Here is a 13,769-nt window from a genome sequence, read left to right as displayed (position 1 = left end):
ATCTTATCAGTTACAATTTGTGACAATATACCTCTATTACTGACAACAGAAGACCTTATTTTTCTCGAGCCCCTTTGATATTCCACACAGTAAACCAAAGATGTGTCATTAGAACTGGCATCAAGAGAATCCATTAAGGCCCTGCAACATTATAATTCAAGGAGATACTCCTCAGTGGGCACAACATTTCATCTGATTGATGGCTAAAACTCTGGCAATAATTGGGTGATCTCATTCATCACTGCACTGAGATGGAAGTTAGCTGAGCGCTAGCACAGATAAGGCTGACCAAGTCAACATTTTAGCGTGCTAGGCAGAGGCACAAGGAGCAATCGGAAATTAGAGCGTGGTAGCGCAGCTAAGTGTCCAAGCCAAAACTTCAGCTTGGCCTCTCATGAACTTTGCTACTCCCAACTTTGACTGTGTGGTGCACTTTGTTGGGTGACATGGTCACATGAGGCCCTCCATCACTACCCTGGGGTATACCTAACTGCCAACCTAAAGCCTTTTCCCATAAGGCTTCAGTATAGTTTGTAATCCATGTGCACCTAAAAAGAAGGATAAGGATGGCAAAACATGCTGGGATGTGTTCCAGTTCTCATTGACCCTGCAAATTGGAGTCCACCCTTCATATCAATTAGGGGGCATTCGTCAGAAAAAAAAGCAAGACAAAGAGTTTCTGTTCTAGAGAAAAAGTCGAGTCTGGGTGAGCTAGAACTTCACAGCTATGACACAAAATCCAATACCAGATATCCGGTGTCTGTCTAAAGCAGAACGGGGACCGTATAGAGATTAGTTTCCCTGTGTGCACCTAGATGTGAGTATCTTAGACTCAAAGAACAAAACTATCAAATTGTTACAACCTCACTGCCTATTCATCCCAACTCAGGACAGTTGTCCGATGTGACAGGCTGGGGAGAATAGTGTCAGATGGGATTTCAAACTGCTTGTCACGATTTCAGCACACATTAGTCATTGATGTGTCCAAACACATTCTGGTATGGCTCTTGCACTGACTCAAACTGTGTTGCCCTACCTTCCAACGTGTTTTAAACATGAATCTTTAAAAACATTTTAATTTGACACAAAGTTTCTCAACTTTTTCTTGAACTACAGACGTTGAGAAAGGTGGGGATATTGTGTGGAGACACATTATCCTCTAATCAATCGCTTGTTTTAAATATAGGAAACATGTTCAACCATGCTCAACATTCCACATGCTCTTAATTCTCAGCAACATGTAGATAATCCTAGCCAGATTATTACAATATAAATCCACTGCATGTTAGTGCATGTTAGTTAGAGTCAGCTTGCTAATGCTTTATCCTGTAACTTTTCCAGTGGACAGCTTTAAAGCAAGGCAGGTAGTGCCATAACCTGATGGGCTGTTTCCTGAGATGGAGCTGGCCGTGACACTGTATTACTTTGAGGGATCAAGTTAATGGCTGCAAAACATCCCCTGGCATCTTATATGTTCTGTTCCAGTCAACGGCCATAGCGATGAGTGAAATTTAGAGACGTCTGAGAACACAAATGAGAACACACAGTCATTCTGTGTTTTCACACATCATTGGACATGGCAAGAATCCTATGAAGAAGCCCACATTTTCCTTACAATCTGGCATGATCTTTGCAGGGATTGTATGTAACATGATAATGATTAGGCCAGAAGGACAATAGCAATAGTGTGGCAGAGTTATACAACTTTCTTTTGTGATCTGTTTACATGTTTCATAACCAGAGGTGTCATATTACAGTCTCCGTCCCATTACACCTTTCCTCAACCAACAAAATGCTAAACTTACTTTGTAGAGATCAGCATTCTTTTCTTCGATCACAGTACATGTACTAGTTTTTATTCATTCGTTTGCCAAACACATAGTTATTAAAAGAAGTGCAGAATTTATGTGTAGATCTGTTAATTTATGCACTGTATCATCAAACAACCTTGGTCGTGGAGACAGTTCTCTTCCCATTCACTGATTCATTTACTTGATCCCCATGACCCTATTTTGATGTTGGCATTATTGCACATCATCATCATAATACTCATTGACCTCGCAGTCAATCATTTCATTCCGTGTCTTCTCTGTGGGCACATCAGCATTGGCATTCGAACTGCTAAAATTTTGTGTGTACTGTGTCTCATAAAACAGTCCATGCTGTCTATATCCCTTTTCAACAAGTCTAAGGAAAGAAGGTTCCAAAACTGCCTGTCACCACCAAACCAAAGCAGATTGCACAAGAAGTATCTGGTAAGTATTCCCTTCAGCGCATTGTTAACGAGGGCGAACCTGAGTGGAGGGACTTGACCCATCGCAGTGAAACCAGAGGACCAAACCGAGTCGTGCCCAGGGCAAAGTGACAACAGGATGGCCCCTCTGCCTCTGTAGGTCCTCCCCTTCTTTCAGATGCAGTGAGGCGGTGAACTTTGCGACTAATGAAATATGACCACTTTTGTTGAGGGAGCTTTTTATAGCATCCCACGCAAGGGCCGAGCATGAAGTGTCAGCTCATTCAGATAGCAGAGCTTATCACAGTGAACATCGCTGTCTGTATAGGGGTGCGGGCTTATGTAATGTTGTATCAGAACTTAAAATTAGACTTTGCTTCGGGGGATTGGAGGATAGGACTCAGGGAGTGAATGGATGTAATACCTATACAACCAGATCACCTTTGAATGAACTATTGAATATGTGGGGTTGTAAACAATAACAATGTTGTTATATACTGTAGAGAACATCATTCAGGCCAGTGAAGGCTACTCTGACAATATTGTTAAATTTCCCCCACTGTCACAACAAGGAACTAATGGAACTGATCACTCCTACAGTGTTTAATGAAGCTATGTCAACAATAGTATCGTTTGTGTAAAATTGTGACTGTAAGCCATCCTCAAAAAAACATTTAGCCACTTCCCAAGCAGAAAGACCACATACCCAGTGTATAAACACTATTTACCCTTTTTGACACATTTTTCTCTGGTCCATTCAGATTTCTTTGCTAAAGTCTAAGCACACCTCTCACTTTAAGATACAATTGTCACCATGTTGTCATTTATGAAAAACACTGCCGTTCAATAAGTAAACTCAAACCAGTGCAATTCAAACATCCGTAACAACCAATTATCCATGTGTAAGCACTAACAAGCAAATATATTCAACAAGCAATCAGGGGTTTGGAATGAATACAAAGGTAAACACATCTGTACTTTGAAATCATGGATGCAAATATCAGAGGAAGAGGCAGAATTGTCAGAATGAGAGGAGGTGGACAAGGGAGAGGAAGAGGCAAAGGAAGAGTAAGAATAACAACAATCTCAAATGAGATCCATGCCACACTATGACAGAAATCCCTATGACAGAACAACCTTCTCCAAGACAAAATCTCTGGCCTGACCCTGGTCAGAGACAGGATACTGACCTAGAATGAACAGTATTGTAGCGTACTCAAGCCCTGTTACCCAGGTAACAATGATTTGTTTATATTTCCCCAAATTACAATTTACAGCAATGAATTTGTGTTGCTGAATACGTATCAGTACTACTATTTGTATACTGTGACCACTACAGTAACAAGAGCTCAAATGCAATTGCTGTATAATGTAAATAGAAAATAAACAGAATGTAAGAAGGACAATTGCAATATTTGTGAATTTTATGATTTACATCATATCAAACTCATGTGGTGGAACATATCTAAAATTCAGGGACACGTTATATTCAATGGTTCTTGAAAACCTTTTTATAATAGTGTTTTCAATTACCCCCAGCAGTGTGTAAAGGGTATTCAGAAGGTTGAATTTGTGTGTGTTTTGAATGCAAAGTTAGGTTTATACGACAGATAACATGGATTTGACTACAGTGTTTGATTTTGGGTCAAAAGTCAAGGGTTTGGCCAAAACTGTGTAAGTAGGAAGATGTGTGTTTAGAGTTTGGAGAAGACACAGTACACATTCAAGAAATGTGTCTTAACAATTGAGAAAAACGGTAATATAATCAACTGACTGGCAAGTTAAATGCATTTTATTTACTTAATATCCTAACTATTTTTGGAAAGCTTTACACTAAGATATAAGAGGCCGGAAAACGTCACGTGACATATATGGCTGGTGATGCTGCAGCCCTTCAAAGGCGAGTTACGACCCCCCCACTCCTCCTGACGAAAAGTTCACGAGCAAGGATGGTGACTTCACCGTGGATGTAGTCGCTATCCTGATTTCAGTGTTTATATGATCAGCATCGCGTTCATCAATACGTTTCATTTTAAGAGGACATTCCTGAGAGGAAAATGTATTTCTGTAGATGTAAAGTTGGATTATTCCCTCTGGGAGATGATTTGATTCCATCGAGTGAATTTGGAGCTTTTTGGATTATTTATTTTGGTGCAATACAAACTACTTGCTGCTCTTTTTGACCAGGAGGGGTAACCTATTATTTGACCACCACTGAAGGAATGATGTCCGAGAGATGTGTAGCAGCCGGAAGATCATCTGGAGTTTGGTGGCGCTCTCGGTTTTGGAGATGGGACTCGGTGCGTCCAGTATCATCCTCGGTGTGGTTGGCATCATCCGAATCCCAAAGGCAACTCAACTGCAGTTGGGAGATGGATCGCCTTTATGGAGTGGAATTTGTGTACGTGAAACAAACTGTTTATTGTTAAAATCTTTCAATGTGTTCGGGGATTGATTCAATTCTCATGTTTTACTTGTTTGCTTTGCAGTTCCTCGTCTGTGGTCTGTGTGGGGTGTTATGTGCAAAGAAGAGGTCAGGATTGATTGTAAGTAGTTTTAACTTTAGCTAACGTCGATACTAAAAGTCCACTCAACTCGCACTAAAAAAGGTTGCTATACAAACATTTGTACAACAGAAGACCGAAAACATTTAGCAGATAGTTCAATTTTCTGAGTAAAAGGATGGATAGAGACCAGTCTTTCTTTCTCACATTAGGACCTGAAAACTATTTTCTTAATGGTTCTATACAGCATCATCTTTTAAAAAGCCTCAACATCATTTCTCCATGTGTGCCTTCCTCCATCGGCCAGATGATCCTGTTCTCAGCCTGCTGCATCTGCGGACTCATCGGTGGGATCCTGAACGTCCAATTTGTACGAGCTGCGGCCAGACGTCCCGACGCCCTGCCATCGCTCCACCTGGCGTGTGTGGTCCTCGCTTGCCTGGGCATTGGAGGCTGCATCCTGTTCACCTGGCTCACCTGCCGGCTGGCCAGCAGCGAGCAGCAGAGGATGTTTCTGGAGAGGGAAGTCTCACTGCACCACTCTCATGAGATGAGCGACAAGGTGAGGTCCACACTGCAACAGTGCCTCTATGTAGCCAAGGGCTTAGGTTTCGTGTGAACATTAGTGAAGAAAAACGTTTTTATTCATTATTACCCTAAGTGCTAACACTTCCGCTGCCCACCGTTAATTATCGGTGGAGATATTTCACTGATCTCTGGACATAGATAGGGACATGTCCGCCCCTAAACCTACCCCTTTGTTTATAGCTACAGTAGGATCACATCTGCATGGTGCACCGTGTTTTGACTGGAAATATCCAGAAGTGGAGCACCAGAAATCCAAAGGGAGGGACTGTACTGTGGGACCATCTATTCCGAGCAACTTTGTCGGTTACTGCTCCTGTTTATTGTGTTCCTCCAGGATCAGTATTCCGAGAGGTCAAGCATTCCCCAGATCTCCTTCAACGGCAAGTCCTCACCATCCTGATGAAGAAGCCACCAGGAATTAACTATATTAGCAGCATGTATGGATCTAGCATCAAGGATTGTCAATCTATTGACAGATGCTGGCGGTATTTTGGGTCTTGAAAGATGCATTTGAATAGCGTCCTACGTCTGAGGTTTTGAAGCACAGGGAGATATGGGTATGGGTCCATGGAAAATGACCACAGCAAACTCAGAGATTCTAGAAGTTGACGACGTGAGGTGGAGAAAAGAGTTCAGTCAGTCATGCAGAGTCATGTTTCAGTACAGTTCTGTGAAGTAATTTACAGTCATATATTTCAGTGAATGCATGCATGTCAATGTAACAGATTACTTTACGGATAAAAATAGTGGACTAGATGAAGCTGAACCTCAAAGGTGACTCCCTATAGACTCTAAAATCCAGACCTTGTATATGCCTATTTTAAAACAATGGAAGACCTACATTCTCAGTGATCTAAGGAGCTGAACCTTATTCTTATACAACGTATGACATACCTCAAGTGGCTTTGCATTTTTGTGTGCACGAATGTACTGTAAAAAATGAAAAGGAGGATACCTGTCAATCATGTGTTCTTCAATTGTATTTTACAGTCTGTGGTGGGGTTTTATTTGAAAATGTCAACAAAAACTACAATAAACCCACTCACTCCTTACTTCTACATCAGATGCTGTATGTTCTATCTGCATTTTTGCAGATGTGCAATCCATACAAATGTGTGGTTACAAATGTAGAGTACACTTCAGAGTCAGATCACTAGATGGAGCCATATGTCTCTTGTTTACGTAACAAAAACCGCTAAGGAATGTTATAAAATCTGACAACGGTTTGGGAGTGAAATTGTAAACTGACTTGTGCACTCTTGGGTTAAGCTCAGAGTAAAAATACCCAGTAGTATTCAGAGACGTGTCCTCTGAGGCAAGGCAGAGCCAACCAAGGAAAGAGATATTCCATGAAGTTATGTTTATGTAGTCCCTAACTGCCTCATCCATGGCTAAGTGAGAATACAGAGAGTGTCTGGGGGAGCCCTTGACAGCGGCCAGGACTTCATGTGGAGTGAGACTCAACCAAGGACATCACGTTCTCCATCAGGACACTGGACAGGGTAAAACCTCACAAACAACGCTCACCTCAACAGCTCTGTCATATAAATCTGTTGCCACAATGATCCAGGCGGGATCCAAGAGACCCTGAAGACCACAAGGTTTTCTTTTCTCAGGTTTTCCTAAAGAAAGAAATCCAATTGCTCACCTGGCTCTCATCCCAACTAACTGACGGATAAGAAGAGATCTTCAAATCATTCCGTTCCTGCATTCTTTTCCTGTGTGAGAACTTGGGGAAGAGCTGAGAGCAATACATCAGTTCCTCTTTATCATTGTTATGGGTTGTTTTATGCACTGTATTCATTGTTATGAATCAAAACTGTAATCGAAAGATTCAGAACATTCCTAGTTGTTAGACTTCAGTGCATTTACTTGTTTGTTCTACTGTGGTAAACCCTTACGTGTCCGTGATACTATACATCTTGCACCTAGATCCCAACTCTATGTGTTCCGCGAAGCACATCAACAAATCTGTCAATAAAGTGAAACATTCTTATTGCAACTCTTCTGTTCTCAAGGAACTGTCATTACATTTCCCTTCCAACAGTCTCAGAGTAGTACTGATCTAAGGATCTAAGGACCATAGTATGTCACAAGTTAGACCATGTTAGACCACGTGTCTTGCAGGACTGGGCAGAGAGGAAATGATGTGTGCTGCTCTCTTGTCCTGACTTACCCAGGAGAGAGGTCATTCCTCATGGTCTCTCTGCAGCGGGACAGGACGGTACGCTGATGTAAGGCCAGGAAGGAATCCTGGAGTCAGGCACAGAGTCAGGACCCACACTCCCTTGGAGGTGACATGTGCACAAATCAGGCTGCTATCTGTAAAGATTACTGTACTCCTTGAGGTAAACACACACACCCCACACAAGTCCTGACCTAACGGCTCTGGTTCATGTCTTTTGTGATGTAGTTCTGTACGATACTCAAACGGTACAGTTGCTGGTGTAAGTATCTTTTTAATTATTGTTATGGTTAGGTAGGTATTAATGTTTTTGGATGCACTTATTTGTGTTCTTTGCTCCACTTCAGCCATATGGCGAAATAATTAGGCTGAGTGGAGAATATGCCGAGACTGGAATTGCAGTGTACTCTCAGTCCAGGAGGGGGAGACATTGCACTGTGAGTGAGTTAAATTGCACTACCTGTTCAAACTGTTAAAGCTAGGATGTGTAATCGTTTTGTTATACTGGTTGAAGGTCTATTCACATCCTGATAGCCATCAATAATTTACAAATGTCTAAATGTGAATATATATATCTTCTGTGGAAGGGACAGGACAAAATAATTATCAACCAATCATTGCATTCGGTCCGAATCCTTCTTCGCAACTTGTTCGTGCAGACAATCTTGCCAACCTGCTTACCAAATTTTGTGCTATCGAAGCAATTTACTAAAACCCTTGGATAACTGACCTTTGACAAAGAAAGGTTAATGTTTGTAAATGATATGTGGTCATAGATAAAGATAAAATCAAACAGGAAATGCATGCATTCTACTGAAACGACAGAGGCTTTTACAACACTTTCAATCTGTGTTAACAAAAGCAGAAATCATGAGAAAAGTTTCAGAATCAGATCTCCTTTCCAGTCTGTTTCATGTTTTCTTTTCTTTCCAGTAATCCACTGTCACTTCATTGCTCTTAGTTATGAATTTTAATCTACAAACTCTACAGAGATTAATGATTCCTTCATAATCTTTTGGAATTTGTGGGTTTACAAAAGCTCGTCAAAACTCCACTTTACTGCACAGTGCTAGCCTGCCATGGAAAAGAGCCATTTGGCTCAGAGATTTGATACTGTTTTACAAGCCTCTCCTTTATTTACACAAATGGAGCTGAAGTCATTTTTCTAGAAAAATAAGAATGCATTTATTTCATTAACAAGAAGCGCTGGCCCCCCAAATCATTGAAGGCCTACTGCAGGTATGCTTGCTTTGGCGAGCGTTCTATACAGAGAAGTGGCTGCCTTGTTAGTGTGTGTAACCAGAGCACTCAGTGGCTGATTACTGTCTTGGAGCTGGGCTTTGCTGAAGCAGACAGCTTTGAGAGCCATCCACAAATCACTGTTATACACAGAAGCATTCCTCTGTCCTCTTGGGTATATAGGGCTTCATTTGGTTCCCTTCTGTGATATATGCTGGGGGCAAGAAGTCATTTAGCTTTCAATTTATTAGCCTGTTGATTTATCTTCTCTATAAAAGTGCTGGTGGCGTTCTCAGCCGCCCCCCTTTGTTGAACTCACTGTAATAATTTGATGACAGATGATGTGAAAGCAGAGAAAGTTCAATAATTAGAAAAGTCAAAACAAACATGGGTTTACAGTTTCTTTGGCCACACTTAATCTGTCATTCTGGTGGTTGAGGTGTAGTGTGTACCAGATTACCGATGGCGACCTCTACCTTGGAGCCCGAACGCTCACAGGGAATACACAGCAACAGATCCTGATAGTCTCACGTTTGTCAAACCAAGTATGTCCTCCTGGCCTTTTGAAGCCAACGACCAATACGTCAGTCTGTCTTTTATTGATGTGTGCTGTACCATACTGTTTAGCTAGACATACATTGAATTAGCATGAGAACATGGTATTAGAGTGTACTGTAACGTTACTCTATCAAGGTGTTCACTACAAACTGCAGATGGTGACATTTTCACGTTTCAGGTGGACATACAGAGCTAGCAGCCCCTGTGTGAAGTCAAAGTTGAAGGTGGAGTTGAAGTCTGAGGTAGGCCAAGGCATGTGCTCCTCCCAACCACTGTTTGGACCATGCTACCAGGAACACCACTGGGAACGATCCACATCGACTGATGAATGACTCACAGAGAGAGAGTATTTGGAAGAGTGCTTTGATGAGTAATTCTTATGGTTTGCTGGGTCACTTCCACATCCTTGGGCTTGTGTCCGCTGTCTCACTTTTTCCATCAGCCACAAATGTATTACTCAATGCTTTCCTTTCCCAAAGGGACATACAGCCGTAGTGAACTCCTTGTATTTCTTCCTGTCCATTACCACAACGAGTCCTTCATTTAAGGGTTATCTACACACACACATATACTCACACAAACAACCTCAGAGATTGAATTCCTTCACTGCCGTACTCCCTGTGATAAAGCCTCAATTACTGAGATATCAGGTCATTTAGCAATGCAGTACCCCAAGCCAAATCTTTGACTCACTTTAATTCTCTGAAGTAATATATGTGGTTATTTTGGTAAATGGGACCCCTTCCCATCATGCTCTGGGAGGTTTTGTCAGGTGTGCTGTGACCGTCTGGGGGCGAAGCAGGGAGGGTGTTCGCTGACAGGTCTTGCTGATGAAGCAACCACAACTCCCAGTTACTCCAGTGATCTAGGAAGCAGATGGAGGCTAGCTGGTGAGAGATGAGAAGGGATGAGGTTTGTCAGAGAGGAGGGATGAGGTCTGAAGGAGCCACCAGGAATTGCAGTTCATTATCGTGCGTGTACGTAGGGAGGCACAAAGTGGCGTCACACACCACCACGACACCAAAGCAGTTCTTTTGATAAGTGAAAATATTTTATTATGCATGGCCGTAATGTTAAGTGTTGTGACTTCAGAGAATATATATAACCGCCAGTGACTTTCAGAGAATATATATAGAATTTTCAGACAGATACATGATCAGTTAGTCCATTGTAGTGATATTTGTCATTGGTGCCATCACAGCGGTAAAGCAGTAGAGCTCTGCTATCGTCCTGAGTTTTCAGAGTCATTGCTCCTTCCTGTGAAACAGACACATTCCTGTTACCTTCCATGACCTTCAGAGTGGCCAGCAGATGGTCATCAGGGCTGGGGGGCTGCAGGTGTCCACGCTCCAGTAAAGCAGGGCCAGTAATGGCTTCCACAGACACTCCTCAAACCGCCTCAGCTGCCTGGACGGAAACATAACCAAACGCTCACACACACCACTACTGTCGTATTTGTTTGTATTCTCGAGATCGGTTTCTGCTCGGAAAAAGACCACACCCTGGATGTCTTCGGGTGTACAGAACACAGAGGGGAATCCGAGGAGCACAGTTCATGTTGGCACGGTTCCAGCGAAGAGGACACCTCCTCAGAATACGCAGGCTGGCTGGGGTGGATGACTCACACCCAGGTGGGTGGTCAAGAACCCTCCACCTTAGCACCAGTCATCACACACACACACACAAATAAACAGCGGCTTAGCAATACAACGTGAAATGCAGTAAATGAGTGTGAATTGAGATTAGCCCTTCAAGTGTGCCTTTCAGGGCTAGTTTCTGGCCATCCTAAACTAGCAGGGACGGAGGGATTCCCGTTCCAAAAACAACACGGTTGGAGGGGTAGCCTATTGTGCCCCTGACAGATTGATCTGACTCGGGGAGGAGTAGGTCACCTCTCGCTGTCACACTGGGAAGAACGGAGGTGAGCGCCCGTCTGGGGGAGAAGGGAGAGTGCACAGCTGCGGTTCGGAGGAGAAGCAGCGTTGTCACTGCCTCCCATAATTTAAGACGGACTGCCTGAAAACGAAATTCTTTGAATCTCTTTGAATTTATCACGGTGCACTGTAGGCTTGTTGGGCCTGAGGCCACCTGATCTGCCTTCAGGATATCAAGGGAACGCCGAGTGATTCACATGATTCACGTGATTCACATGATTCACATGATTCACGTGATTCACGGCTCTTCTATCTATTGGGTAGGCTTCTCTCACACGCTCATTCTTTCCCTGTGTCTCTCTCTCTTTTCTTTTTGTCTCTCTCTCAACTAGCTATCTCTCTGTATCTCTTTCACTAGCCACCTCTCTTCTCACACTCCCTGTGTGCCTCCCTCTCTTTTCTGTCTTTCTCTCTCTCTCTCTCTCTCTCTCTCTCTCTCTCTCTCTCTCTCTCTGTAGTCATCTTTTTTCTCACACTCCCTGTGTGCCTCTCTATTTTCTCTCTCTCCCTCTCTCTCTCCCTGTGTGCCTCTCTCTCTTCTCTCTCTCTCTCCAGCTGTCTCTTTTCCCACCCTCTACATGTATTTCTCTCTTACTTACTTACCCTGCCTCTACATCCCACTCTCTTCCTCCTTTCCCTTCTATCACTTTGTCTCCCTTGCTCCGCGCTCCCCCCATCCCAGAGGCGCGAGGGCAGGGACACCACTGTGTCTCCCAGAGTCGTGGGGCGACGAGCCAGCAGGAGCATCCGTCCTGTACCTCTGTTGTTTTTGGCGCAAGGCTGGGGACCCTCCTCTGATGGGAGCACTCCCTGGGCCTTACACCCTCCCCCAGACCCCCCCCCCCCTCCACCCCCACCCTCCCCTAACCCTCAGCCTCCACACCTCTGCCCAGCATCCCCCCTGTCCTCCATTCATCCTGGTGTGCAGCTGGAGCACTCTGGGTGACCCCCCTCTCCCCTCGCAGAGCGCCCATTAAGAGACTGTGGTGGGAGTTCACTCCTCAGCACTTGTGGCTTGAAGCACCACTCCAAAAAATATGGTCCTCAATTACATAAGCCCCCATGACAAGCTTTAAGCCTGCGCGACAAAGATTTAAACAACTGCTGCACTGCAACATGCAGTATATTATATGTGTATCAGATATTAGAACTAGAAGAGTTGCTTCACAGTACACAACTTCTTGATTAACGGATATCAACTGGGAGGGATGCGATGAAATTCGGTGTACAATTTACAGGAGCACCTGTTGATATCTTGTTGAGATTCTGCTGCATAGTAGTTGGACCGTAGAACAGGGTCCAGCTAGCTGTACATACACAGATTTTTCTCCTTAGCGGGTCACTGCCTAGGCCTCCAGCAGTAGCGTATGTGTTTGTGTGTGGCTGTCAGATGGGTTGTTTTATGGATGGCAGGACACAGTGGCCCAGTGTGGTTAAGATGCAGAACATATTGCATGGAATGCCACCCAAAAGCAGGTTCTGTACATTTCTAACCTAACCTTAAATCTGTGACAAATCGTAGAATTAATATTGGTGTGTGATGATTACATAGCCCAGGGCAGTGGCCATGACAACACTTGTTGCCTTATCCCAAGCTGTTTGTTTTTTTGATATATATGTACTGTGTTTTTAAAAGTTAAGAAAACATACCTTAAAAACAAAGATTTTGGAGGAAAAAAGCTTTTAATCTATTGTCTCAGAGGGGAGAATCACTCAGGAACAATAAACATTGGCTGCAGAGTCAGTTTCCAAAGCCCTCAAGGGAAAGCCTCTGTGTGTGTGTGTGTGTATGTGTGTGTGTGTGTGTGTGTGTGTGTGAGAGAGTCTGAATTCCTCAGTTAAAGGGGAGAGCATACCGTCGGGATACCAAGTCTCTCCAGACCCAGCCTCACCTCTGGCTTCCAAGCTGTGAAAACATGCGAGAGGGTTTGTTGGGGTTCAGTGACCAATAAGGTGTCAGTGTGTGGTGGAGCGGTCTGAGAGCCCCACAGAACCACTTTAATGACACAGCTCCATCTAGGAATCTACAATCTCATCTTCTAATCTCTCTTTACATACACATACGTTAATGTACCAAATAGAATCCGTTCCAGAAAGATGGGCCATTAGCTTGTGTTTCAGACCTGATGTCACTGGACACATGGGAAGAAACATTGTTTTCCTGTAATGTGGCTGAATGAAAAGCTAATGGTCAAGAGTTCAGAGACAGGACTTCTTTCAGCTCTGTGAAAGCCATAGAGCGATTAGGCTCCCCAGCATCAAAGTGCTCTGTTTTTAAACGCTTTCTTTACAGCTGACTTTAGGAGCCCTGGCCTCTCACATCCAGACAGGTTATAAAAGGTTGTTTTCATCCACGCCTCCCTAATCTCCACACCCCACATCCTTTCGCTCTGACTGCTAGGCTGCCGCCATTCAAACCCCACTGATACCATGTCTGCTTTTCTCCTTGGAATGTGACATTTTGAAACTACTGAGGTAATTGCAGAAACCAAGAGGGAAAAACCCTGTCATCCAACACGTGTCCTGAC

General features: G+C 43.5%; 1 protein-coding gene across 1 annotated transcript; it reads left to right on the top strand.

Annotated features, from left to right (window-relative positions):
• The first annotated feature begins 4,469 nt into the window (after nt 1–4,469).
• On the top strand, nt 4,470–5,725 carry tmem196b (transmembrane protein 196b). Its single transcript, XM_067238788.1, has 4 exons — nt 4,470–4,634; nt 4,723–4,779; nt 5,045–5,299; nt 5,660–5,725. Exons 1-4 carry the CDS (start codon nt 4,470–4,472, stop codon nt 5,723–5,725), a joined length of 543 nt encoding a protein of 180 aa, XP_067094889.1.
• Nucleotides 5,726–13,769: the final 8,044 nt, after the last annotated feature.

The sequence above is a fragment of the Osmerus mordax genome, chromosome 6 (assembly GCF_038355195.1).
Source record: "Osmerus mordax isolate fOsmMor3 chromosome 6, fOsmMor3.pri, whole genome shotgun sequence".
NCBI lineage: Eukaryota > Metazoa > Chordata > Actinopteri > Osmeriformes > Osmeridae > Osmerus > Osmerus mordax.
The sequence above is the reverse complement of the archived record's forward strand: the minus strand, read 5'-3'. Positions and strand labels throughout refer to the sequence as shown.

What these genes read in the sequence shown, in the direction of transcription:
- tmem196b (XM_067238788.1), top strand. Translation starts at nt 4,470, where the DNA reads ATGTGTAGCAGCCGGAAGATCATCTGGAGTTTGGTGGCGCTCTCGGTT. An exon ending in AGAAGAGGTCAGGATTGATT is followed by an intron (nt 4,780 to 5,044) that starts GTAAGTAGTTTT and finishes TCCATCGGCCAG; the next exon opens with ATGATCCTGTTCTCAGCCTG. An exon ending in CTCATGAGATGAGCGACAAG is followed by an intron (nt 5,300 to 5,659) that starts GTGAGGTCCACA and finishes GTGTTCCTCCAG; the next exon opens with GATCAGTATTCCGAGAGGTC.